The following is a 26876-nucleotide window of genomic DNA, read 5'->3' as shown; positions in this document are numbered from 1 at the left end:
ACAGAGAGGAAGGAGAGGGGAAGGGGTGGAGAAGCAGATGGGTGCCTCTCCTATGTGCCCTGGCCGGGAATCGAACCTGGGACTTCTGCACGCCAGGCCGACGCTCTACCACTGAGCCAACCAGCCAGGGCCATTTTCATATTTCTTAAGAAAACAAACTTCTATTTCAAATATAGGTTCCTACCAGATGACAATACTTTAGTTTTCCTCAATTATACTTACATACACTTTTATCCATCTGTGTTGTGATGCTTATACCCTTAAAGGCAACATAATTCAAATAATCAAAGGAAATAAGTGAGCTGATTATGAAGATGTGGCTTTCTAGCAAAGATCTAAAGTGCAAAGCAAATCTGTCCTAAAAGCACAATTAACAATGCATAGGATCACTTTCATCTCCAAAGCTAAATTCCTGGGAATCAGTTCATTCATAATTTCTATCTGTTAACTCCACAGGTTTGGTATGTCAAAGCAGGTGAGTCAATGTGCTTTACAAGTTTTTTTTGTGTGTGTGTTCTTGGAATGTCCTCTTTAAAGAAAAATCTCCTTTGGAATTTTTACAACCTATCTGTCTTGGTAATTCTGCACATCAATTGACTGCCGCTTTCTAAAAATTTTCAAACAGCTGGTGGACCCATTAGTCTGAAGCCAGAGGACTTTCCCAAGTGAGATACACAGTTTGATGGAGAGCTGCTATTCCGAGAGCCCGTCCGGCTTTTCCAGGGTCGCACTTTCCTCGGGAGTCTCCGAAGTGACCTCTGGTACGACGCCGGGTTCTGACGGACCTGGCTGTAAACTGTCTCCTTCCAAAATAATGTCTTCAGGGTTTGGAGGGGGTGGACAGAAGTCTTCATTGGGGCAGATTTGCTGGAAGAGTGTCTCAGCCTGGCCAGGGAAGAAAGGACAAAATAGTTTTTGTACATCAGCTTAAAATGTATGCAGCCTTTCTGGCATCAGCAAAAAAATGCATTACACTTCGTCTCTTTAAGCTGCAGAACCTTAAACCAGTAGACATGACCTGGTAAAATCTGCTTTCAGAATTCCAGGACTTTTCTCCCTCTAGTCCTATGCATGCACTGAAGTCCGTCCTTCAAGTGTATCAGGACTTAACCAGACTCTTTACCAAGTGTTCCAATAGTGGAGAGTTTAAGGACATTCATTTTGCGTGCCGGTCGGAACACAATTTTCCTGAATATTCTTTGTATGATTTCCGAATATAGACTATTTGTGATATCCATGCAGTCTAATTTAGCATACAAAGATTTTAATAAGTCATTGTTCAGGTCCAGAAAAGTTTTCATTGTTTGCACAACCATTTTCTTTTCTGGTGTTATTTTCTTTGTCCTGGGCTTTCAGGTGTATAGACATAGTATCTGAGATAATGGGCTCATGAATACTGGCTCTGCTACTTGGCAGCGATGTGATCTGGGGAATGCTTACTCAACTTTCTTTCTTTCTCTCTCTCTCTCTCTCTCTCTCTCTCTTTCTTTCTTTTTTAAGATGAGAGGAGGGAGATAGTGAGGCATACTCCCTCATGAGGCCCAACCAGGATCCACTTGGCAACCCAATCTGGGGCCGATGCTTGAGTACCAAGCTATTTTTAGTGCCTGAGGCTGACATGCTTGGACCAACTGAGCTATGCTCAGCACCCGGGGCCATGCTCGAATCAATCACTCCACTGGCTGCAGGAGAGGAAGAGGGAAACAAAAGAGGGAGGGGGAGGGGACAGAAGCAGATGGTCCCTTCTCCTGTGTGCCCTAACTGGGAATTGAACTCAGAACATCCATATGCCAGCTGATGCTCTATCCATTGATCCACTAGCCAGGGCCAGGGGAATGCTTACTTAACTTCTAAACCTTGCTTTCCTTTTCTATAAAAGAGCAGGACTAAGCCCCTATATATGATAGCTGTTATCATTATTAATAACAACATAACTTAAAATGTTAAGATTTAAGCTGAGTTTAGTTTGGCAGTGCAGGAAGAATAAGAAAGTAAATATAAGCAAAATTAGCAATAACAAATATGCACACACGAAAGTAAATGTGGCAAGGGGCAAGTAGTATTACTATCCTATTCTAATCATTCCTACTTTTATTTAGATGAATACAGTTTATTGTTAGATAAGAGTTCCCACCAACCTGGGGGGCTTGCACTCTAATCTACTGGTAAAAGAAAGCTGTTTAAGGGTGTTAAGATACATGCTTGTTTTCCTTAAAGGCCATAATATCTTTTTGTCCACTTTAACACTCCTTCCCAGGGTACACAGAAGGCCATCCATTAAGCCAGTGGTTGACAACTATGGCCTCCGGGGCGAATCCAGCATGCTGCCTGATTCAGTAAATAAAGTTTTATTGGAACACAACCACTCTCATTTCTTCATCTTTTCCTTATGGTGTCTTCTGCACTACAGTGGCAGAGTTTAATAGCTGCAGTAGAGATCACCTTAGTTGCAAAATCTAATCCATTTACCATCCCACCATCTACAGCAATAGAATCCTATATCAAGTGGTTACAATTGATATTCCTAGGAACGGGGTAAAGGGGTAATTAACAGAAACTTTTGAGCTGTGTTGTGGAGTTGAAAGAATGGACAGGAAGAGAAAACGAGCTTCTTTCCTGAGTAGTTTAAGGTATAGTTTTAGTATATATTATTTTACCATGGATATTTCAAAATTAAATATCTGAGACAACTGCTTTGCCCTTCATCTCGGGAACTCACCACACATATTCGCTGAAGACATAGAAGCAGGAGGATTGGGGTCACACAGAGCTGCTATCTCACACTTGAGATCCCCTAAGGATTTGCCTTTTATCTCCCTTGTCTGTCTATAAAAGTTCTCCCTCCCTTCTGCCCTCTGCAAGCAGCCAATCCCTGAATGCCGCTGATTTTATCTCCTGGTTCTTGAATCCATTGGGTCCTTTCTCGCAGACACAGCCAGGCACGCACAGTCTGTGCCCTAGACAACAGTAACATCTCAAAGTTGGACTGGTTACCTGGCAGCCAGGGTTCCTGTGTCATCATCTCCGTGCTGCCCTCAGAGGGGTGTGTGGAAACTGAAATTCTGTGTGTGCCACTCTCAGGCTTAAAACTCTTCAATGACTCCCCATTTCAAATAGGATGAAAATCTACGATCCCCACTACAACATACAGAACCCTTTACGCCTATCTTCTTCCAGTCTTCTCAGCATCTGTTCTCACTTCTCTCCACCTCTAGGACCTTTCATTTCACTAACATTTGTTGATGTGTACAATCTTAAGCAGGCCATACATAAGCAGCCTGTTCAGAGGCTGTGACACTTGAAATATTTCGATTCAATTGTCTTCCATTTAGATGGAGAATTACTCCTCATCCTCCATATTCCCCTCTGTAAGGTTTTCTGACTCCCAGGTGGGTCTCATGGCCTGTCTGTTTCACACCTGGACTCTGGACATTAATGTATTATTGCATAAAACACACTACTCTGCCATTTATTGACATATTTTTCTCCTTTACTAAACAGTAATTCATCCAGGGATGGTAAGGACTGGGTTTTAGTCAATTCTGAATCCTTAGTGAAATGGCATGGAGGAGAATCTCAACATATATTTTAATAAATGGAAGACCTTGGCCCTGGCCAATTGGCTCACTGGTAGAGTGTCAACCTGGCATGTGGACATACTGGGTGTAAGGTATTTTTCCCCGCTGAGAAGGAAGGAAGGGGCCGGAGCCACGAAGTGTGGAATAACAAAAGGCTTTATTGAGTACAGAGCGCACATCCCGCCCGGCGAGGTTCCCTGGCCCTGAGGAAAGATGGAGGCCAGGGAAGTCGCAAGTGGTGACCAGTGTGGGAGATATTTAAAGGGTCCTTAGGGTGGTCGAGCTAATATGACGTGGTGAAATCTCACTGGTTGGCAGACAGTAGCTGTTTTCCAAAGGGCTCCAGGGAAATTTCTTTTGGCACGCTTGGTTCTAGGCTGTCCTAGCCAAAGTTCCCGGGCCTGACCTTTCCCATTATCCACCGACCTTATACTGGGTTTGATTCCCGGACAGGGCACACAAGAGAAGTGACCAACTGCTTTTCCTTCCCTCCCCCTCCCACCTCTATCTCTTTCTCTCCTCCTCCCACAGCTATGGCTTGATTGATTCCAGTGTGTCGGCCCTGGGTGGAGCTCATGTGGGAGTCTGTCTCACTATCTCCCGTCTTCTCACTTAAAATAAATAAATAAATGAAAGACCTTTAAAATCTGTATATTGTACAAATGTTGAATATAAATATAATAAGTATGATCATTCCCTTTATTTTATTCCAGTTCTTTTGTGTCTCACACCTTGTCTCCCCTGTACTACCACCCTACAGGTTCGGTTATATGTTTGCCCAGAACTCTGGTTCTTATGGCTGGATCCCACTACACTTGTTTTGCATACCCCAGTCAGAGACAACCTCATTCCTAAGACCACCATGCACCAGCAGGCTGTCGTACTACCCCCTATTCATGCTTTCTGCTCGTGTAACTTCTACCTTCAGCCCACCTGCCTCTGGCCTCTACTGATACCAGTTGTATAGCCAGAATGTAGCCCTTCCAAAGTCTCTCTTCTTCCTTACTGCCAGAACCTTCTTTGGTCAACTGCATTTTCTAGAAGGTCTGTCTAATGTTACTTTATTTGCTGCAATGGATTTGCCAACTAAGCCTTCGTTCTAAGAGATGTCATAGAGAGGTGAGTTCAGAGTAGTTAACTGTCAGCTTTTAATCCTCCATGCCCTTATAAGCTAGAAGTTAGTTTACAAGGTAAAGAGTTACATGTGGTTATAAAAATATAAAAAGGGGATTATTATATTACAATTAGGTTTCCTTATACTGGAAAGTACAAAGAGGACAATCTGAGTTATTCAAGATATGGCTATGTTTATTTAACATTTATGCAAAACAAAAATAAATATTTGGTTAATCTAGAAGTTCAATGCATTTAGAATATATCCATATTAACAAGATAAAGGTAGCACAGTACACTGGATGAATGTACAAGCATTAGGTTCAACAAACATGAGGTTAAATTTTGGCTCAAAAATTTATCAGCTTTGAGACCATTGGGCCTTAGTTTCTTCATCTGTAGAATGGGGATCATGGGTCCTTACCTCATAGTGTTGCTGTAAGGACCAAATAAGATGCTATGTATGAGATGCTCAGGATAGTGCCTGGCACATAGATAATACTCAGTGACTGGTAGCTTCAGACACTCTGACACCTAAAATTGCCCTCTCTCTCAACGGCATGAGAAAGCAAATGGCACATCAACATGTGAGCAGCTTGACAGCTCGTATGACCTATAAAGCTAATCTTCAACTTCCAAATGATGTGCTAAAAGTCCTAAGTGTGTTGCTCATCTCTCCATAAAAACAATTTTCTAAATGGTGGTTAGGTTGCCAACTTAACCCAAATCAGACAATTTAACTAATTTTCTACCTAAATTATAATACAAAGAGTATAGTTCTATTGATCTATTCTTGTTCCCATGGTAGTAACAGCTACCAGGGGATGAGGGCTCATAATGAAGAGTGAGCTATTATTTCCTTGGAAGTAGGAGCCAAATTCCAGTCTGTTCACCAGTATATGTGGGTAAAAAAGACACTAGCTGTATTAAGAGTGATCATACGTCAAATTCAGAGGAAAACAAACAAATATAAACTACAAAGTCACTGAAAGAATGACAATTATCACTTAGGCTAGCATCTGTGGTGACATCGGGAAGGTCTTAGTATGCTCCTGTACACAACTTTATGATGTAAATATTAATCAGAGATCATGCGATACTTTTTACTATGTCTTCAAATCATAAATAGTTCCCTATGAACACAAGGAATGTAGGTCTATGTTTTTCAACATCTGTATGTTTGCCAATAAAAAAAAAGGCAGACGCAAACTTGCTAACTGGTAAAACGAAGCATGTTCAGTAAAAAGAAAGAAATCTGCAGGTGTTTGTGTTTTCTACATAGGAAAATCCTAGAGGATATTCTGAGAGCTAAAATTTGACAGATAATTTGGAAAACAGAAGTCACCAATTCGTGAATGGGATGAACTCACGAAGATGTGCCGAAATGAGAACGGTTTATCTGAATAAACTGGCTATTTGTAAATATTATGATTGTTGCCCTTCAACGTAGGCATTGTAATATTTTCTCCCCAAACTAATGTGAAGTTAAAAGCTATGTAATAAATTTAAAACTACTTATAGTGAATAACATGTAATAATTAGGACCAAATGTAACACTGTAACTATTTTCTACTGTGATAACACCATACTCCTGAAAACTATCTTTTTGGGGAACAAATTACTTCATAATAAAATTATCCTTTAATTCTAATCTTCTAGCTTGCAGATTAGATCACATTAGCGCACCTGTATAATAAGCCTTCATTTGAAAGGCCTTTCATTTTGGTTGCAAAACACTAAAGTTCACTCAGGAATAAAAATGACCTAAGCTACCTGGCCGAAAATTTGTTGGCAATTTCTGCTGGGAAAAAATGAGAACATGAAAGCAAAAATGACTTGGGTCATTTTAAGCCATAAATGTAGTTCTTGAAACATCTTGGGTTCCTATTAAACTAATAGAATGAATGATGGATGAGAGTTGTGACTTCCTGCCTTTTGTTCTCAGCTGAATATGATTACTCAGGACTGACATTAGACTCTGAAGATGAGAAACAAAGGCTCTGGGAGAAAACTGTAAATGTGTGGGTCAGGGCCCTGCCGCTGTCACTAAAAATTAAAGGTTCGACAAAGCCATTTGCTCCCAGAAGTTCCTTGTTACTACTGGGAATGAAATCTTCTTCTATGGTCACAAAACAATATTCAATTACCCATTTATTGATTATACTGACAGATGTACCAACTATGTCTTTGAAAAGTTTAGACATGTGCTTCACAAAATGTTTTCTGCTCTTCACTTTCTATGAAATGCAGAGAAGTGTATTTGTAGATGTATACGAACCTTCAGCCCAATGGAATTTACAGTTCGCTTTTGGTAGTTTGTGACAGCCTGCCTTGTAACTCCTAACAGTCCTGACCAGAGGACTGTTGCCAGATATCACCCTGATGTAACATACACCTTAGCAATTCAAACAGTAGCTCTTACGACACTGACTTGCACCAAAACATGAAAGAAATCACATTAATTGTGAAAAACTATACATTACATATTCTTTTCCAAGACAAGAAAATGACTTAAGACCATTTTAAAATTACATTTTGTATGTCTCACTAGGTACACTCCTTTTTAAATGACTCAGGTTAACTGAGAAAAAAAGTGTGTGCATTTCAAGATAATACATTGATAGACCAAAAGTTTAAACTAGAAGCATTATTTTCTTTAGAATACTGGCATTTTAAGTTCACTTTTCTGTTTGTTTATAACATTTGCTATTCGTATATCCACAATGGAACTCATAAATAACCTCTTGCTGTTAATCATTTCAAGAACGCAAAAGTATCTGATACTATATTTAAACTGTATTTGAAGTAACTTTGTTCACAGAAAAAAGTTTAGGGAAAATCGCAGAGATGGTGTTAAATGAGAGAGGGGCTTTCCTAGTCTCTGTGTCCACCTCCCAGAGAGAAAACATTTCACTCCCCACCACACACTGACTTCTTCACAAGAGAACGAAGAACAGTACCCAACAGCCTTACCTGTTTGACTGCAATGTCATTTCCCAAACCACAGTCCGGGCCAGAGCAGACATAGACGTTGGATGGTAAATCATTGTAAGAGTTCCTGCTGACAGCTGAAGAATCTCTCATATTGAAGTAAAGAGCCCATAGAAGTCTTGGTTTTTCACCTTCATTTTCTAAATGTAGACATAAATTTTACTTACATCTAAAGCACAATAGGCCTGTCAATTACTACAGTACGTAGTCAATTACTAACAAAACCAAGACTACGCATTGTAGTAAATCATAGCTTTGTGTGTAAACAACAGTAAGTCTGCGTCCATATACTCTAATGCACGTGCATGAGATTTCAAGCAATGGCTTTTCAACCTAAAACAAGTTACATTTTTTAAATTAATTTGGTTAATTTGATTATTAATAAGTTACTTAGATTGAATGCTAATAGTGTTCTCTCAGATTTCTATCATTTCTCCTCACCAGTAGCAAAGAGCGTATGATTATATTCATCCTTAAATAATGCCTCTGAAGAAGACACATAAATTGATTTTCTTATGTTTCACACGGATAAACCAACTTAAAAGAATATATAGCAAGTCAATGGTAAACAAGATTATGAAATATCCAGAACAGACAAGTCTACAGCAACAGGGAACAGATTAGAGGTCACTTGGGATAGAGGGAAATGAGAGTCAGTGGGGGATGACAGCCAATGGGTAGGGGTTTCTTTGTGGGTGACAGAAATACAGTGAAGTGACTGTGGTGATGTGTGGAAAATTCTGTGAATATATTAAAATACACTGAATTTTATACTGAAATGGGTGAATTATATGGCATGTGAATGACACCTCAATAATGCTGTCAATCAAAATACTATCTAGCCAAGTGGTGGTGCAGTGGATAGAGCATTGATCTGGGACAATGAGGACCCAGGTTTGAAACCCCAAGGTCGCTGGCTTGAGCCCAAGGTCGCTGGCTTGAGCAAGGGGTCACTGGCACAGCTGGAGCCCCCCGGTCAAGGCACATATGAGAAAGCAATCAGTGAACAACTAAGGAGCTGCAAAGAAGAATTGATGCTTCTCATCTCTCTCCCTTCCTGTCTGTCTCTGTCACATAAAACAAAAAACCCAAAAAACCAAGAATGCCCCATTTCCCAAATGAGGATGAAAAGGATTTCATGGTATTTAATTTAAACCAAATGTTATTTTTCTAATTCATCCTGAATAATCCATAACTATTAGTGTGATAGGATGAAAAAAGTCTGAATGTAAAAAGTGACCCCCTAAGACCTTAGTCGGCAAATCGCAGCTCACGAGCCACTTTGGCCCCTTGAGTGTGGCTCTTCCACAAAATACCACATGCGGGCGCTACCTCAATAAGGAATGTACCACCTATATAGTTTAAGTTTAAAAAATTTGGCTCTCAAAAGAAATTTCAATCGTTGTACTGTTGATTTTTTTTTTTTTTTGCATTTTTTCTGAAGCCGGAAACAGGGAGGAGAGACAGTTAGACTCCCGCATGCGCCCGACCGGGATTCACCCGGCACGCCCACCAGGGGCGACGCTCTGCCCATCCTGGGCGTCGCCATGTTGCGACCAGAGCCACTCTAGCGCCTGGGGCAGAGGCCACAGAGCCATCCCCAGCGCCCGGGCCATCTTTGCTCCAATGGAGCCTTGGCTGCGGGAGGGGAAGAGAGAGACAGAGAGGAAGGCACGGCGGAGGGGTGGAGAAGCAAATGTGCGCTTCTCCTGTGTGCCCTGGCCGGGAATCGAACCCGGGTCCTCCGCACGCTAGGCCGACGCTCTACTGCTGAGCCAACCGGCCAGGGCCTATGTACTGTTGATATTTAGCTCTGTTGACTAATGAGTTTGCCGACCACTAGTCTAAGATACCCCTTTCTAATACTAAGATCTATGAGTCTAAGGCATCAGTAACTTCAGGAAAAGCACATGATAGCTGGCAAAACCTATTTACTGACAAAATAAAGGAACATAGGGAACTCATATTTCACAACTAAAACCATATGGCTATTAGTACATTTACTGGTGAGTTCAGTTTCATTAAATCTTCCAGGAAGACAGTTCAACATAGAGCCTACGAGTTCTAACACTGGACCCAAGAACGCTGCCAAACAGCGGGCTAAGGTCCATTCATATCGCCCAGTTTGTTTCTGAGCGAACACAAAGAGCTTGTATTTCCTGAAAGTTCCAGGTCAGAGGAGGGCTTTCACTAGATAAAAGTTGGGGAAAGTGAATAGTGCAGTAAGTTATAGGAAAGAAATTTCACAGAGGCTGCCACTTTGAAAAGAGACCATGAGGAAAATGAAAAGTTGACACAGGCTGAATATAAATGCTCCAGATACAAGGGAGTTACCAGGCTTTGACCTTAAAACCCTCGAAGAAACATATAATTGCTTCACCATTCTTTGAAGTCAGAGAGATGGCTGGAAAAATAACATGGAGAAGTAAGTACACAATTGTCAAAAAATATTGAAGTCGCAAAAGTTTGGTTAGGAATATATCAATTGGCCAAAATTACAATTGGTTACCTATAGCAGCTCATTTTATTCAATTAGATAGTGTGAAGTACTAAACAGTACTAGGTAATTTAGAATAGGAGCTTGGGCAAACTCAACTGGGATAAGTACAGAATAAGGTAGGCGATGAAAGTCAACAATGGCACGCCATATAAAAGCAATAGATGGTCTATAGACGAATGATGTGTTTAGGGAGAGAGCAAATTATTTTACAAATGTAGCAGAGTAGGCATGAGACCAAGAGTAGGACAGTGCCACAGCCTTAACCTCGTGTGGACAGAACAAATACAAAAAAGAATTAAGATGAGGCATTTGACTTCTGAGCCCAAAAATTACTTAAACACCCTCTCCAGCCAACTTCAAAATAACATTTCATTGATAGACTACTGCATAAAGAAGATATGGTACATGTATACAATAGAATACTACTCAGCCATAAAAAAAGGCTGAAATACTGCCATTCACAGCAGCATGGGTGGACCTTGAGAATATTATGCTAAGAGAAATAAGTCAGATAGAAAAAGTTAAGAACCATATGATTTCATTTCTATATGGGATATAAAACTGAAACTCCTAAACACAGACTACAGTATGGTGGCTACCAGAAGGAAAGGGGGTAGGGAATAAGGAGTCAAGGGGGTCAAGTCTGTGGTGATGGAAGATGACTTGACTTTGGGTGGTGGGCACACAATGCAGTAGGAAGACTACTATTATAGAAATGTACACAAGAAACTTACATAACCTTTTTAACTAATGTCACGCCAATAAATTTAATAAAAACACAACACCTATCAGGTGAATTACTGTGTTCAGAAGTGCTGCTTTTCTGAGATCGAAAATGAGTGAGCTGGAATGAGGTGACTCCGCATGCCACGCACAGTGGGGCAAAGGGAAAGAAGACGATACAGTGATGACACTGCATGGTACTGAGGACATTCTTGCTTCAGTTCATATTTTATTCATTTATTTTTTAAAAAGATTGTATTTGTTGATTTTAGAGAGAGGAGAGAGAGAGAGAGAGAGAGAGAGAGAGAGAGAGAGAGAAGGTGAAGGAGGAGGAAGCATCAACTCCCATATGTGCCTTGACTAGGCAAGCCCAGGGTTTTGAACCGGCGACCTCAGCATTCCAGGTCGATGCTTCATCCACCACACCACCACAAGTCAGGCGTTTCAGTTCACATTTTAAAATACCTCAAATTCCTTGGTAAAATAAAAAACCATTTAAGACAGACTAAAAAATACTGCTCGCTCAGTGCTTCAAAGGATATTCTCAACTCTATAAGAATCAATGTACATGGGAATCGGGAGCAATCCCTTCATTTCTCACCTGCGGAATCTGGTTTATTAAGAATAAAACATCGGAAGTTTCTTTGGACTAGGAGTAGGGAAGGGTTTACAGATAGGAAGAAACAGAAAAAAAAAGAGGGAAGAGAGGTAAAGTTGTCACAACCCAACTGAAATTTCTCAGATCCAATGGCAAAGAAATACTGTGTTTGAGAGGTGAACATTATCTTTCGCAATAAATACACTTCCTTGTCCAGTGACAAGGCCGACACTCACAAAGGCATATGAAGCACAGCACTACACAGGGCTGAGAACTCAAATAAAAAGGAAACAAAATAAACTCAAAGTTATTCCTTTGGCACACATTTTAAAACAAAATATTTACAATGCTCTAAAGCAAAAGGTTTCATATCATTGTCAAAAAAATCAAAACATAATCATAAGGGCCATCAATCAGTAAGAAGAGGGCCGTTTGCTGCCCAGAGGAATGCGTTTTAATGTATTAAAAGTTCATACTGCTCATCAAGTTCCTTTGCCCTCATTTAGGCAGGAAAATGAATGGAGTTCTCTTCTGCAGGTGACTTTGCCTCTCTGACCTGCCATGGCCCAGTGCTCGCTTTATCTGGTGATTCATTTTCAATAACTCTAACAGTATTTGTTCTGACATTTTAATTAAAATATGACCACTACCTCATCCTGATGATAAAAAGGCCCATGTGTCGGCGAAAACTAGCTGCTCAGTGCCTCAGTGCACCTGAGGGCCCCTCTGAGCAGAGTTGTCACTAAAGAATTTCACTCAGGTCCCAAACAATACATCATTCCAAAACGGGATTACTTTAAACATTAAGATTAATGTTTTAAAATGGAAAATGGCCAGAGGATCCTAAGTGATGAATATGTAATTTCCCTCACTTGATTTTTTAAAAATGAGAATTAAATTCATTTAAAAAGTGAACAATGATACGACATTCAAATTTAGTGTATTATTTGAGACTACAACACAATGAAAATAAAGTATTATTAAAGAGTTCAGAAATAAAAAAGAAATTCAGAGATTTTTATAAGCAAAGTAATTAAAGCCAAGGATAAAAGTGTGACTCCAAAATTAAGTTGAGGAATATTATCATGTACCATACTGTGCAATCAAATGTGTTTTTTTATTTAATTTTTTATTGATTTCAGAGAGAGAATAAGGGAGAGAGAGACAGAAACATTGAACTGTTCCTGTATGTGCCCTGACCGGGGATCGTACCAGCAACCTCTGCATTTCAGGATGACGCTCTAACCAACTGAGTCATCTGGCCAGGGCTCATCCAAATGTTTAACAATAATCTAGACAATTATATGAGACTTTTCAATGAACAGAATGCAAATATGAAATCAATTGAATTCCAAACCAAAGTGAAGTAAATTTTTAGATTGCAGGATTTTATTCAGGCAGCTCTATATTGCTATTAGCTTCAGAAAACAGAGCAGGTTGTTTTCTTATGTAAACAGAAATGACCATCTACATAATACCTCTGTATTAAAAAAACAAGTAAGACACACAGGAGATGAACTAAAAGGAAATAGTATGTAGGAGTAGATGAATGACTTCCTGAACAAATGGAACATTCAAAGAAAAAGACGTGAACCTGTGAGGAATTGGAACATGGCTCAAAGGGACACGCAGATCTTACAACAGAAACCACTCCTGCTTCATATACATGCAGACCCACCAGGCTGGGTTTTGATCTCTTACTTACACACAAAGTTCACTACACTTTGCTCCATTCACTGTTCTATAATGTAGGAAAACAAGTTTAAAAATCTGTGGTTGAAAAGCATTTTTCCACTATGAAGGCATGGTGGCACATCTATTTTGAGAACTAAGTATTTATCAGATCACTAACAAGCTATACATTTAAAAGACAATAATTATTTAGGAAGTATTACTACATTTGTCAATTAATATTTTAATCTTTTAGTTGAACTGTTTTTTTTCATAAATGAAGACAACTTTTTTTCTGATAAAGGAATATATACTCTTGCACAAGGCCTATAAAATAAAGAATATTTTAAAAATTTGCTGGAACACTGAGGTCGCCAGTTCAAAACCCTGGGCTTGCCTGGTCAAGGCACATATGGGAGTTGATGCTTCCTTCTCTCTCTCTCTGTCTCTCTTCTCTAAAATGAGTAAAAAAAAAATTTGAAAAAAAAATTGTCCCCAATCCCACCAAAATTGAGATTTCCCGGCAGTTTTTTTTCTATGCATGTGAGTATATACATATAAAACACATATAAATGTACAATTTTTGCACTTAATTACATACATTGTACGTACAATGTATATTTTTCCTTACCATTGCAGAGTGGGTATTTCCCCATTTTTAGGAAAGGAGTGTGCTTCATCATCCTAATAAAGCATGGAAGCACTGTTGCAGAATTCTTCGCATTTTGGTTCAGATTGCACAAACTTGCATGAGATATTTAAGAGGAAAGTGGTCACGTTACATTTCCATCATGAAGGTTGTTTATGATTATCATCCTTACCTGTCTCTGTTTCGGTATATGGAGTAAACAGCTTCTGCACAACTGGTTCTAAGTCTTCCCTAGCTGTTTTAGAAGATGAACAAGTCAAATGAACCAAACCTGTTTAAAAAAAAAACAAGAATAGTTCGAGTTCGTGCTTGCCACGAATTTCACTGTGTCCTCACAAACTTCACTGTTTCCCAGTGCCCTGGGAAATGGGCAGCTGAGCCTGCCATGCGCCTGACTTCAAGGAGTTTATAATCTAGTGCAAGGGAGACATGAAAACATAACAATACGCTGTATTTGTTAACTGAATAGCTAAAATATGTGCTAATTAAACCTATGACAGCACACAAAGGCCCGAGAAGAAGTAACAGTTTCTGGTTCATTTTGTAAAACCTGCCAAGTAGAAAGGCTCAGGACAGCACTTATGCACACAAAAGGAGCTTAAGTTATCCTTACAACATTCCCAAAGAGGGTTGATAATGAATTGATAAGCAAAATAAGTGTGTACAAAAGACCAAAAGTACAGTGTTTATTTACTGAGAGAACACTTCATATTTGTCAGACAGAAGAAACCATTTATACAAACTTTACTGATAAGTTAACAACAAATCATCTATTCATTAGAGGGTCCTCTAAGAAACTCTTTGGAGGAACACTGTTAGCTTAGTCTGAATCATACATATACCTGAAAGTCCATAAAATGGCACCAGTTAAAAGGGTCTATACTATTTTCAGGAATTCCAAATCACTCCCTTTTGCATTTATAAAATCATAGGGCTTGGACCTCAGAGAGTGTTTGGGTTAGTGAATATCATGTACCAAAAATAGCCCTCCGCATAAGAGAGAGACTGCAGCCTAATGCATTTAGAATTTCTAAAGGCATGCACACAGAGGCAGAAGAAGGATGAAAATTTCTATATCATGAAAGAAAGGGCTAAGGAGAAATTCCCACAGCCTTGAAAAGGGCTTGTTAAGGAAAGAATAATAGCAGAAATTCTATATACATTAAGAAAAATGCATAGAGAAATTCCTTCCCCTAAGACACCAGTACAAAAACATACTCACTACTTTTCTGAAAGTGTATTTCAGACTACTAGACTTTTTTAAACCCCAAGAATATAGATCAAAGTTTATCAAGAGCATCAACATTAGACTAAGAATCCTAAAAAACTCATTCCGCATTCCCCTATTCTATATATATATCTAGGCATAAATTGAGGGATTCCATGTGGGCTAAAATCAAATTTTGTCATATTTATTTTTTCAGATCTACCAAAGTAAGTGATATTTTAAAGAAGGTTCCTGTCTCATGTAGGGCCTAATAAAAGATCTATCTTATTTAAGTAATGTTGTTTTTTTTTTTTTTTTTTGTATTTTTCTGAAGTTGGAAATGGGGAGGCAGACAGACTCCCGCATGCGCCTGACCGGGATCCACCCGGCATGCCCACCAGGGGGCGATGCTCTGCCCATCTTGGGGCGTCGCTCTGCTGCAATCAGAGCCATTCTAGCGTCTGAGGCAGAGGCCACATAGCCATCCTCAGCACCCGGGCAAACTTTGCTCCAATGGAGCCTCGGCTGCGGGAGGGGAAGAGAGAGAGAGGAAGGAGAGGGGGAGGGGTGGAGAAGCAGATGGGTGCTTCTCCTGTACGCCCTGACCAGGAATCGAACCCGGGACTCCTGTATGCCATGCTGATGCTCTACCACTGAGCCAACCGGCCAGGGCTTAAGTAATGTTTTTACATGAATGTAACAACTCCCGTTGGTTCTGGGATATTGTAGGATGTATGGTACTAATTATTTCAAGAGGTATAATAACCTTCACAACAAAATTACTGCTAATTAACTTAAATTTATCAAATGCTATATAAACATGGTAGGACGGAGTATAAACTCTCCAGTATAAACTGCTGAATTAAACAGAGTATAGAACTACAAAGGGAGAAATACCTGATATAACACTCAAGACAAACTGTCCTGTCTCCTCCTCCTACAGTCTCATGAAACACCAATGTTCATGTAAAAGTCCTCAATTTTCCAGTTCTTTCCTATTCAATTAATGTGTACTAGAGAAAAAGGAGATAAACATAAATATAAATAAAAAAGAGTATTTTGAAAAATATCTTGAGGTAAACTGCTAGTTCTGTAAAACAGGATAAAACAGGATGGACAAAAGAAATACCCTGGAACAAATATATCCTTGATGTTTTCTAACAAGATAACCGAGTTCAGCCCAGGGAGTGCTGGCAAAAATGTCTAGTAGTAAGTCAGATAACTTTTTTTTTCTTTTTTTTACAGAGACAGACCAAGAGTCAGTGAGAGGGACAGACAGGAAGGAAGGGAGAGAGATGAGAAGCATCAATTCTTTGTTGTAGCACTTCAGTTGTTCATTGATTGCTTTCTCATATGTGCCTTGACTGGGAGGCTACAGCAGAGTGAGTAACCCCTTGCTCAAGCCAGGGATCTTGGGCTCAGGCCATATGAGCCTGCGCTCAAGCTGGCGACCTCGGGGTTTCGAACCTGGGTTCTCCGCATCCCAGTCCAATGCTCTATCCACTGCGCCACCACCTGGTCAGGCTCAGAAAACTATCTTATACTTCATGATTTTTATAGCAATTTGTGGAAAGAAAAATTAGACATTTATAGCCTGTATTCTAATACCCACACCTTGTTATCATTTTGATACTACCTTATTAATTTATCCACAAACTTAAGATATAAATGACTATTTTTTCTCCATACACATCCTACTTTTCCTGCTGCTGCTGTCACCTCCTGGTACAGGTCACTCCAACTTCACTCATTCTTTTCTATTATGAAAGATTATTGATTGGTATTTTTTTAAAATTCATAATATTTTCAATGTTGGCCTAGCCATCTTTATACCTCTTGACTTTTGTAAAGGCACGTTCTTGAATCATTTTTCTCTTCTTTATCAGAAATAATTGTCACTCACAGTGAGTGTTCAATAAATACCCATGGCTAAATATAATTAGCTTTCCTGTTGTAGGCAGGCATTAAGTGCTCACACACTTAAACATACACGTGTGCCCACAAACATGCATGCAAACAAACGCATGGGGAAACATCACTACTTTCTTATATGAAAGTAGAAAATTATCTAATCAACCAGGACAGAGGGAAGGAAAGTACCAATGGCTAATCCTCTGCCTGAGATAGGTTCTCAGACACTTTAAGATTTACCTATAAAATTTTCAAAAGAATGTAAAAGATGATCTAGAATTGGCATTTGTCAGGCACTATTCTAAGCCTGAGAGACTACGCAAAAGCCAACCTTTACCCTCATTTTTCAGGTGAAAGAACAGAGGAGCGGTGGAGGTAAGCAGATTTCCCAAGGGCATGCACTTAGTAAAAGGGAGAGCTGGGACTCAGAGCTAGAAATCAAGCCCCCAGGTCCGTCTCCAGAGGGTCTGCTGTTAGTCACAAGATGATGTTAGGTAACTGCAATAATTTCCTGCGCACTGTGCAGCCCATCACGCGGGGCAGCAGTCACCAAACCAGGATGTGTACAAAGACACGAGGCTTCTCAAGGGCACAGTAACTAAAGGTCACTGTGTGGATGCTCAACCTAGCCTCTTCTCACTTTATAATCAATGCAGTTCAATAAATGTGTTTAATAGCCCTTTAGCAAAATTATAATCTATTTATAATAGTGTAATTGTTATTCAAATAAGAATTGCATTGTTTAATCCAAAAGCTTATTGACCAAGAAAAATTTTAAAAATTAAAAATATAATTATATTCCCATATATTCTTTAAATGGGATGATAGTGGGTATCAAATATCTATGGTACTTAATTCAACTGAATACATTTAAAGAGTGATGTTAAAGTTTTACCATTCTGTATCAATATTTATAGGGTTAAAAATGAATTCTTGGCAATTATTTGAATCTTATGATGAAAAACAGTATTATGTCAACTTATAAGTGTTCAAAGAGTACATAAGAAAAATTTTGTAGGCCAAAAACCAAACTTACAAGACACGTCACATTTCCACTAAAACTTAACTCTGTATCAAATGCTTCTTTGCATTCTGGAACTTAATACTTCTCCACAGGATTAACTTGCTCAATAAATGCTAAAAATAACCACAAATTAGATCAGATGGGGTAAGTGCCCCCTAAATTAGTAAAGTTAACAACTATTACTAAGGATTTGAAGATGTAATAGAAGTGGAAATGTTACCTACTCGCATCATGTGAAATTATAACGGACTAAAAGAATATATTTTAAAGCCTGACTCTAGCGTTTATAAACTAGGCTTCTTTCAATTTACTTAGCAACCGCTTCAAGGCTTAATGGGCTAAAAGATAGCAAAATGTTATAACAATTCATCTGTCGGTAACATACAGATTTGTGTTGGCATTAAAAACACCTTGAGGCAGCCTGACCAGGCAGTGGCACAGTGGATAGAGCATCAACCTGAGACTCTGAGAACCCAGGTTTGAAACCCCAAAATCGCTGACTTGAGCATAGGCTCATCCAGCTTGAGAGTGGGATTATTGGCATGATCCCATGGTCACTGGCTTGATCCCAAAGGTCGATGACTTGAACCCAAGGTCACTGGCTCACCTAGAGCTCCCTGGTCAAGGCATGTATGAAAAAGCAATCAATGAACAACTAAGGTCCCACAACTATGAGATGATGCTTCTCATCTCTCCCTTCCTGTCTGTCCCTATCTGTCCCCCTCTCTCTTTCTCTCCAAAAAAATAAAAAAGAATGAAAGAAAAAAAAGGAAATCTTGGTGCAAAATAAGCATTAATTCATAGAATGTACAGGTAAGGCCCTGGCTGGTTGGCTCAGTAATAGAGCGTCGGCCTGGTGTGTGGATGTCCCAGGTTTGATTCCTAGTCGGGGCACACAGGAGAAGCACCCATCTTCTTATGCACTCCTCTGCCTCCCCTCCCCGTTTTTCTCCCCCTCTCAGAGCCATAACTCGATTGGTTCGAGCGCACTGGCCCTGGGCATTGAGGATGGCTTTGTAGAGCTTCTACCTCAGGTGCTAAAAATAGCTCAGTTGTTACCATGATCCTAGATAGACAGGGCATCGGCCCCAAATGGGGGTTGCCAGGTGGATCCCAGTCAGGGCGCATGTGGGACTCTGTCCCTCTACCTTCCCTCTTCATATTTGGAGAAGAAGGAAAAAAATAAAAGAATGACCAGGTAATACTTGAAAAAACTTCGGTGGATGGAGCGCCAGTCAGTGAGCACCACCAAACCAAAGGGCATCTGACATTCAGGATTAGATACCAGTCCAAACTAGAAATAACACACTTTCAGTTCTCTAAAAGTAGGTTTGGGATGCTGCTCTTCCATATACAGAGTCACTGCCCTCTCAGAAGTTGTTGTTGTTTTAAACACATGAAAAATGGGATTTCTACTCAGAATTTGTACAGCAATGAGCACATTTAAAAGTGAAGCAGGGTGAAATAGTAGACGATGGTTATGCAGGTCTCGTGTAACTTTTGCTCTCTGTATCTACACAGTCAAGTCAGTTTATGTCTCTGGCCTCAGCATCTTTATGATTAAACAAAAGGGTGGCCTGAGTTTACCTACAAGATTCCATTCTAGTTCTAAAGTTTTATGAATTGAACTCCTTACTCATTGCCCATGGTTCATTCAATGCTGATGGCATCACAACTGGAAATGTAGAATCTAAGGAAATGCTTACTGAAAAAAGTAGGAAATCTATTCCTTAAGCTCCTGAGATGATCACACACAGCAGTCAGTCTATTAGTCTATTGCACAAAAGAAGGCATAAATTGTTCCAAACGCATTTAAAGAAACTTTATGATGGGCTAGTCAGCAAATGCATTTCTTGTGCAACCTAACTAGGCATACATAATTTATGTACGTAGGGATTAATGTGACTCATAACTTGCCTTTATACAGGCATAAAGGATAAATGGAACTTGTGGAATATAGTCCGACTTAGAATATATGATTTTGTCAATACGATAGAAAAGCTCAGAAACGCATTTTCTTTATGGTATCGAGTGAGGAACTGAGTTTGATGATATGGGTGGGTTTTTAAATCAACCCATGAATAATTCCAGAGTAACTCCAGTGTCATCTTGCACTTTTTCAATAGAATTTAATGAAAAACACCTTTGAATGTCAACTTGATAGCACGAGGAAAAATAACTTTACTTGTAAAATCAAGTCCGTGCATCGTGATACTATTAATGAATGTAATTTATATCGCCAGATTTTCAAAAAAAATAAATAAATAAAACAGGCACCAATGTTTGTTTTAAATCATTATCTAAACTCATTTTTATGAAAGGTATGTAGCATTTTCTTTATAGGATATAAAAGTTAAAAGATTATATAAACCAGCACCTACATAAAATTCTTGATTATTCATTATTTTATACATATGTATATATAAACTCATATTATATTTTCACAAATATATAGTTGTATCACAAAATAACATCCTGTAACATCAAATGTCAGAATAAAACAGTTGTTACTGATGCATTATTATTTAGAAGAAATAAAAACAATTTCAAACTGCCTAGTAATGAATAAGTACGTTAAAGTGTGTGAACCTCAATGAGAAATAGAATGGCTGCAGAGATAATGCTTCACTTGTTTATAAGTGATTTTAAAAGAAAATAAATCCTATATTAGATTCGTTTAGGATGTAAGAAAAGAGTAGAAAGTACAGACATCAGGTATGTTCTGAAAGAGGAACTATGTGTGAAAAACAGGCCTTGTTCAGCTTTGAAAAACAATAAATTTCAAAAACTTGAATTACATAAGCCAAGGGGAGGGGAACTTAAATTGATTTATAGATTTAAATAACATATAATATTACTTTTTTTGAGAAAGAGAAACAGGAAGGGAGAGAGAGAAAAGGAGGAGAGAGACAGATGAGAGGCATCAACTTGTAGTTGCTTCACTTTAGTTGATCATTGATTGCATCTTATTGATTGCTTTGACGGGGTGGAGTGGGGGGATCCAGCCAAACCGACAACTCCGCACTCAAGCCGAGGAGCCTGCGCTATAGTTGGTGACCTCGGGGTTTTGAACCTGGGACCTCAGCATCCTGGGCAACACTCAGTCCATAGGGCCAACACCAGTCAGGCTATAACATTACTATTTTCACAAAAGAAATAACTAGGCTAACTTAGGGTTGCTTAGAAAAGTCCTATATTTATGGACAACAATGTAATTGCTATAAGTATGTCAAAACACCAACTTCATCAATATGACTTCTGTTTATATTGCAATTACAGTAACATCTTGCTTATTCAGAGGTTTTTTACATACAATCAAGAACCAGGAAGTGGACTCCCCAAATTGCCTAAAAAAAGGCTTTTCAGCACTTAAGAGTAGATGTGATAATATACATAGACTAACACAACGACAAGCCCAAACTTGGTTATGTTAATATTACATGCAATTTCACCCAGTGTGGCTAGTGTGTTTCTGGCTGGCTGTAGATAATAAGCAGCAAACATGGGGGAAGAAGGTCAGCGCAAAGTGTGGCCAAAAAGAGCACTTGACAGCTGCCAAAAAACAGCTGGAGGAGCAACAAGAATGGAGATGCAGGAAATGATACAAGCCTGCCAGGCCAGGGCCATTCGGCACAGGGACAAATCCTCCTAAGCACGTGGGAGGCCTTGAGGACTGCATTGGGTTACAATGATATATGACAAAGAATGTTCACGATATCCCTAAGTGATAAGAAAAAGTTTAATAGATTTCACATATTCAGTAGAGAATGGCAAGGAAACTGGTGAGGCATGCTATAAAGATAATTATTTTTAAAAAACCTAAAAATTTCAATCCTAAAAGAATATATTTCAGCCATCTGAAGAATATATTTGGAGAGACTACAGCCCACTATGAGGTGCTAATAAATATCTCATTGACCCGTGTCTACACGCTAATGGGTATTTCTACCTGGCTTTCAAACCTTTCCTAGTCAACCTCAATTCCACTGTAATAAGAACTCATTTAACAAATCAACTAAAATATTTTTATAATGAACACATGACATTTCCGGTTTTCTGAGAAGGAATCTCTGCTAGGCATTTCGGGTCTGTCTGCTGATCAGAAAGAAGTGTGTCTTGGGAGGAGGACATTATTCTGGAATAAATGAGGGACAACCATTGCCTTGGTTCACCAGGACATGTCCCCAAGGGTATCCACACACCTCCATGGCTCCTAGAGCCTTCTGTGAATCTAGCAATTATTTTACAGTGAAAACATTGATTGAACACTTATAAACGCCATACACAGTTTACATGAATTGGATCCTGATAATAATCCTGATATATGTATTATCCTTATTCCTATTTTATTGATAGGGAAGGTGAGGCACAGAGAGACTGAGCAACTTGCCTAAGCTCAATCAGCAAGTACGTAAAAGAGTGGAGATTTCAACCCAGGCCCTGCTGAACGACCCCACACAGTGTGTCCTTAGAATGCATCTTGTGAATTCAACTACTGTATTTAGTTACCTTGCGAGTGCCTTTTGTATATACCATCCGCATGCAGGTAAACCTCAGTTCCACACGTATGGACTTAAATATTCTAAATCAAGCCAAATCTAAGGCAATGTGACATCCAGGAAAAGTCATTAAAGAGACTAAAAAGTGAAAGTGAACTTAAAGTATTTTAATATCTTAGGGATATTTTTGGCCACATACTTAAGACTACAGTGTAGCATCTGCACAGCATAGGATAAAAAAAGAAATGTAAAATCTGTGATTTGTGAAAAGAAAAATTATAATTGTTGAAACACTGAAATATATAAGGTCTACCAGAAAGTTCTGTCCGTTTCTATCACAACAAGTTTTGACACGTAAGCACATGTTTATTTGGCTCATGTGTGCCGCTCTATTTGTATCACAATGTATACATACTGACGTAGCAAATTAACTAAAACAAAGTTGATTCACGTTAGTCTGATGTGTGAAGCGATAGTGTACCCATGGCTACTGATAAAATTCATTTACGCCACCGTAATTTTTACGAATTTCAACAAGGAAGAAATGCTACAGAAGCATGTCTGTCACATCCACCATATTCCCCGGACTTAGCACCCTCCGACTATCACTTGTTTTTGTCCTTACAAAATTTTTTGAAGGGCAAAAAATTCAAAAATGAAGATATCAAACAAGCACTGGTTCAAATTTTCGCATCAAAAGATAAACCATTTTTCAGAAATGGGATATACAAATTGCCCTCAGGCTGGCAAGAAATCATTAATAATAATGGCAATTATATTATTTAATAAAGTTTATTGACGGTAAGAAAAATTTGTATTTTGTTTTATTTCAAAAACAAACAGAACTTTCCAGTAGACCTTATACATATACATACACACACACACACACACACACACACACACGCACACGCACACACACACACACACTGTCTGTAAAGTCATGGTGCACTTTTGAACAGTCACAGGAAAGCAACAAAAGATGACAGAAATGTCAAATCTGTACCAAATAAAAGGAAAACCCTCCCAGTTTCTTTAGGATGATGTGGCAGCATGTGCGCATGCGCAGATGATGACATAACACCGTGTATACAGCAGAGCAGCCCAGAGCCATGCCAGTCGAGATGTGGACAGTATAGAGGAAAGTTCAGTGTGTTCTGTGGCTCGCTAAATTCAAATCCATGACCAAAGTGCAACGTGAATATCGGCATGTTCATAACGAAGTGCCACCACATAGGAATGACATTATTTGGTGGTATAAGCAGTTGAAGGAAACCGGCAGTTTGGTGGAGAAACCCCATTCTGGTACCATCAGTCAGTGACGAGTCTGTAGAGGCTATATGGGATAGCTACCTAAGGAGCCCTAAAAAATCTGTGTGTGAGCCCACATCGAACTGCACTGAATAGGTAAGAAACTGGGAGAGTTTTCCTTTTATTTGGTACAAATTTCACATTTCTACTGTCTTTTGTTGCTTTCCTGTGACCGGTCAAAAGTGCACCATGACTTTGCGGACACACTGTGCGTGTGCGTGTGCGTGTGTATTTTTTTTTTTTTGACAGAGAGAGAGGAACAGATAGGGACAGACAGACAGGAAGGAAAGAGATAAGAAGCATCAATTCTTCTTTTCAGCTCCTTAGTTGTTCATTGATTGCTTTCTCATATGTGCCTTGACCGGGGGCTCTAGCTGAGCCAGTGACTCCTTGCTCAAGCCAGTTACCTTGGGCTCAAGCCAGCAACCTTATGCTCAAGCTGGTGAGCCCGTGCTCAAGCCGACAATCTCAGGGTTTTGAACCTGGGTCCTCAGTGTCCCAGGTCAATGCTCTATCCATTGCACCACTGTCTGGTGAGATGAAACACTGAAATATATTAAATTATATACTTTATCTTACTATGCAATGACTAGAACATTAACATAAGGTTTTCTTTATATAGTACAAACATGAATTTAAGTAGTATACACCACTGAACACAATACAGTCACTGAATAACATTTAATATGCAGTACCACAGCATTAGCCAACCCTGAATGACACTGTAAAATGTCACACATTTCCATCCTGCTCTCAATGGGAAGAAAGTAACAGCTGGTGCTGATTCAAGAATGGATGAATTTGATCAGCAGACACTGAACAGAGATAAAGATAAAGTGAGTATCAGAATTAGGCAGCAAGTGAGTACTCAGCATGTACTCAAAAAGTATAACAAAATCTTTACTAGATAAGAATGGAGTACCGGCCCTGGTTGGTTGGCTCAGTGGTAGAGCATTGGCCTGGCGTGCTGGAGTCCTGGGTTCGATTCCTGGCCAGGGCACACAGGAGAAGCACCCATCTGCTTCTCCACCCTTCCCCCTCTCCTTCCTCTCTGTCTCTCTCTTCCCCTCCCACAGCCGGGGCTCCATTGGAGCAAAGTTGGCCCGGGCACTGAGGATGGCTCCATGGCCTCTGCCTCAGGCACTAGAATGGCTCTGGTTGCAACAGAGCGATGCCCCAGATGGGCAGAGCATCGCCCCTGGTGGGCATGCCGGGTGGATCCCAATCAGGCATATGCGGGAGTCTGACTGCCTCTCTATTTCCAACTTCAGAAAAATACCAAAAAAAAAAAAAAAAAAAAAAAAAAAAAAAGAATGGAGTACCTATAAAATTTTAATTAAGTCATCTTCTCATATTTAAGTGAAGTAAAATAACTTTGGAATCAGTAATATCTTTTAAAGGAAAATATTAATCTCTACATTTACAATAGATTGCTATAGCTAATGAAGACAAGATTTAGACATTAACAAAGCCCAGTATTTAAAAATAAAGACTTCAATTTTTACGAAAGAATTCCCATCTTTTCTCTAAAAGCCATCATTTTGTAATAAGAATGTCTAACAAACAAGCTAATTTGTTAATGAATAATGTATCTTTACTATGTGTTTCATTGTTAAAAAACTGAACTCTAAATCATTGGTTTCACATCAGTTACTCTCTATAAATTGCATTTTATTACCTGTGAGAAATGGGTACAAAGTCTCACTGGTATATGTTTTAATTAGGTTTGATTTATTCAGGTATAACTGCATCAGTTACAGCGGTTGCCAACATTAATCTTCAAGTGATTTTTTCCAACAGGGAGAACGATGAGCTCATGATTTCATCATTATAACCCCGATTTTTAGGGCAAGTGTAGGAACTTGGTTCCACTCAGCTGGTAATACTGACTATATGCCCGGCATTTATACAATGTGACGAAGGTCTAGATGTATTTGTCTCCTTAAGTAATTGTTGTAAGGGAAAATAAGTCTCAATAAAAACTACTTAACGATTAAAAATGTCAAATTTAAACAATATTTAGAATTCATTCTTCCTAAATACCATATTTTAATTTTTGGTTTCTATAAAACAAATGGCTACATGGATGGTTATTTGTAATAAGCATACATATAAGAGTATAAATATGAGAAAGCCATGACATAGCTAATCTATAAAAACAAGAACATGCAGACAGAATAGAAAGAAGAAAAATCATTTCTCAGGAATCCTAATACAGGCCCTGGCCGGTTGGCTCAGCGATAGTGTCGGCCCTGTGTGTGGATGGCTCCATGGCCTCCGCCTCAGGTGCTAGAATGGCTCCAGTTGCAACAGAGCTATGGCCCAGATGGGCAGAGCATTGCCAACTGGTGGGCTTGCCGGGTGGATCCCAGTCAGGGGCATGCAGAAATCTGTCTGTCTCCCCCCACTGCTTCTCACTTCAGAAAAAGACAAATAAAAATCCTAATACAGACAAATCCTTCTGAAGAATATTTTTCAAATATGAGTAACGTCAAATTCCATATACTCTTCCCTCAAAAGGTGGGTTCTTACTCCATCAATATTCAGCATTATCAGTTTCTGATGTTTGAACTAAGAAATAATGAAATTTTTCTGTGAAGAAATAATTGTGTGAATTTTTAATAATGTGTTCTACTGTGTTAAAGATATGCCTTCTTCAAAAGGTTATGAAAACATGCAAAAATATGAAGCGATTTAGAAGTAAAAGTAAGTAACGAAAGAGAATGAATGACTGTGTAATATTGTAAGCTAAGAAATCTGACTATAACAATGAGAATTCAAAATAAGAAAATAAATGAGCAGAAGATAGGTTCTGGAAGCATAAAATAAACACATGGCATTTTCGCCTTTCTTTTCTTCTTTTCTTACTTAAAACAGAGTAAAAAGAACAGGAGAATGGGAAGGCTATTATCAGACCAGTTCTATTTCCCAAGACAGGCAAGCTAATTACCAAGAGCAGAACAACATACAACTAGTTGTGACAATCGGTGACTGCCAATTAGGGCAGCAGCAGAAAAATACACCATAAAGGTCTTTTAATATCCAGATTACAAACTACTCCTGAAAGTCTGTGAACTGGCACAAAGCATAAGAAAAGTAGAGGG

At 39.1% G+C, this 26876-nt stretch overlaps 1 protein-coding gene across 1 annotated transcript in view; it reads right to left on the bottom strand.

Moving 5' to 3' along the window:
* Positions 1–212: 212 nt before the first annotated feature.
* Positions 213–26876, bottom strand: part of CHM (CHM Rab escort protein) — a 190573-nt gene continuing 163909 nt past the window's right edge. Inside the window, exons 13-15 of the mRNA XM_066248947.1 lie at positions 13996–14094; positions 7665–7822; positions 213–885 (exon numbers count right to left, since the gene is read on the bottom strand). Coding sequence (XP_066105044.1) covers positions 694–885; positions 7665–7822; positions 13996–14094 — 449 coding nt within the window. The 3' untranslated portion in view covers positions 213–693. The remainder of the gene's footprint in view (positions 886–7664; positions 7823–13995; positions 14095–26876) is intronic.

Source organism: Saccopteryx bilineata, chromosome X (assembly GCF_036850765.1).
Source record: "Saccopteryx bilineata isolate mSacBil1 chromosome X, mSacBil1_pri_phased_curated, whole genome shotgun sequence".
In the NCBI taxonomy this organism is placed as follows: domain Eukaryota; kingdom Metazoa; phylum Chordata; class Mammalia; order Chiroptera; family Emballonuridae; genus Saccopteryx; species Saccopteryx bilineata.
The sequence above is the reverse complement of the archived record's forward strand: the minus strand, read 5'-3'. Positions and strand labels throughout refer to the sequence as shown.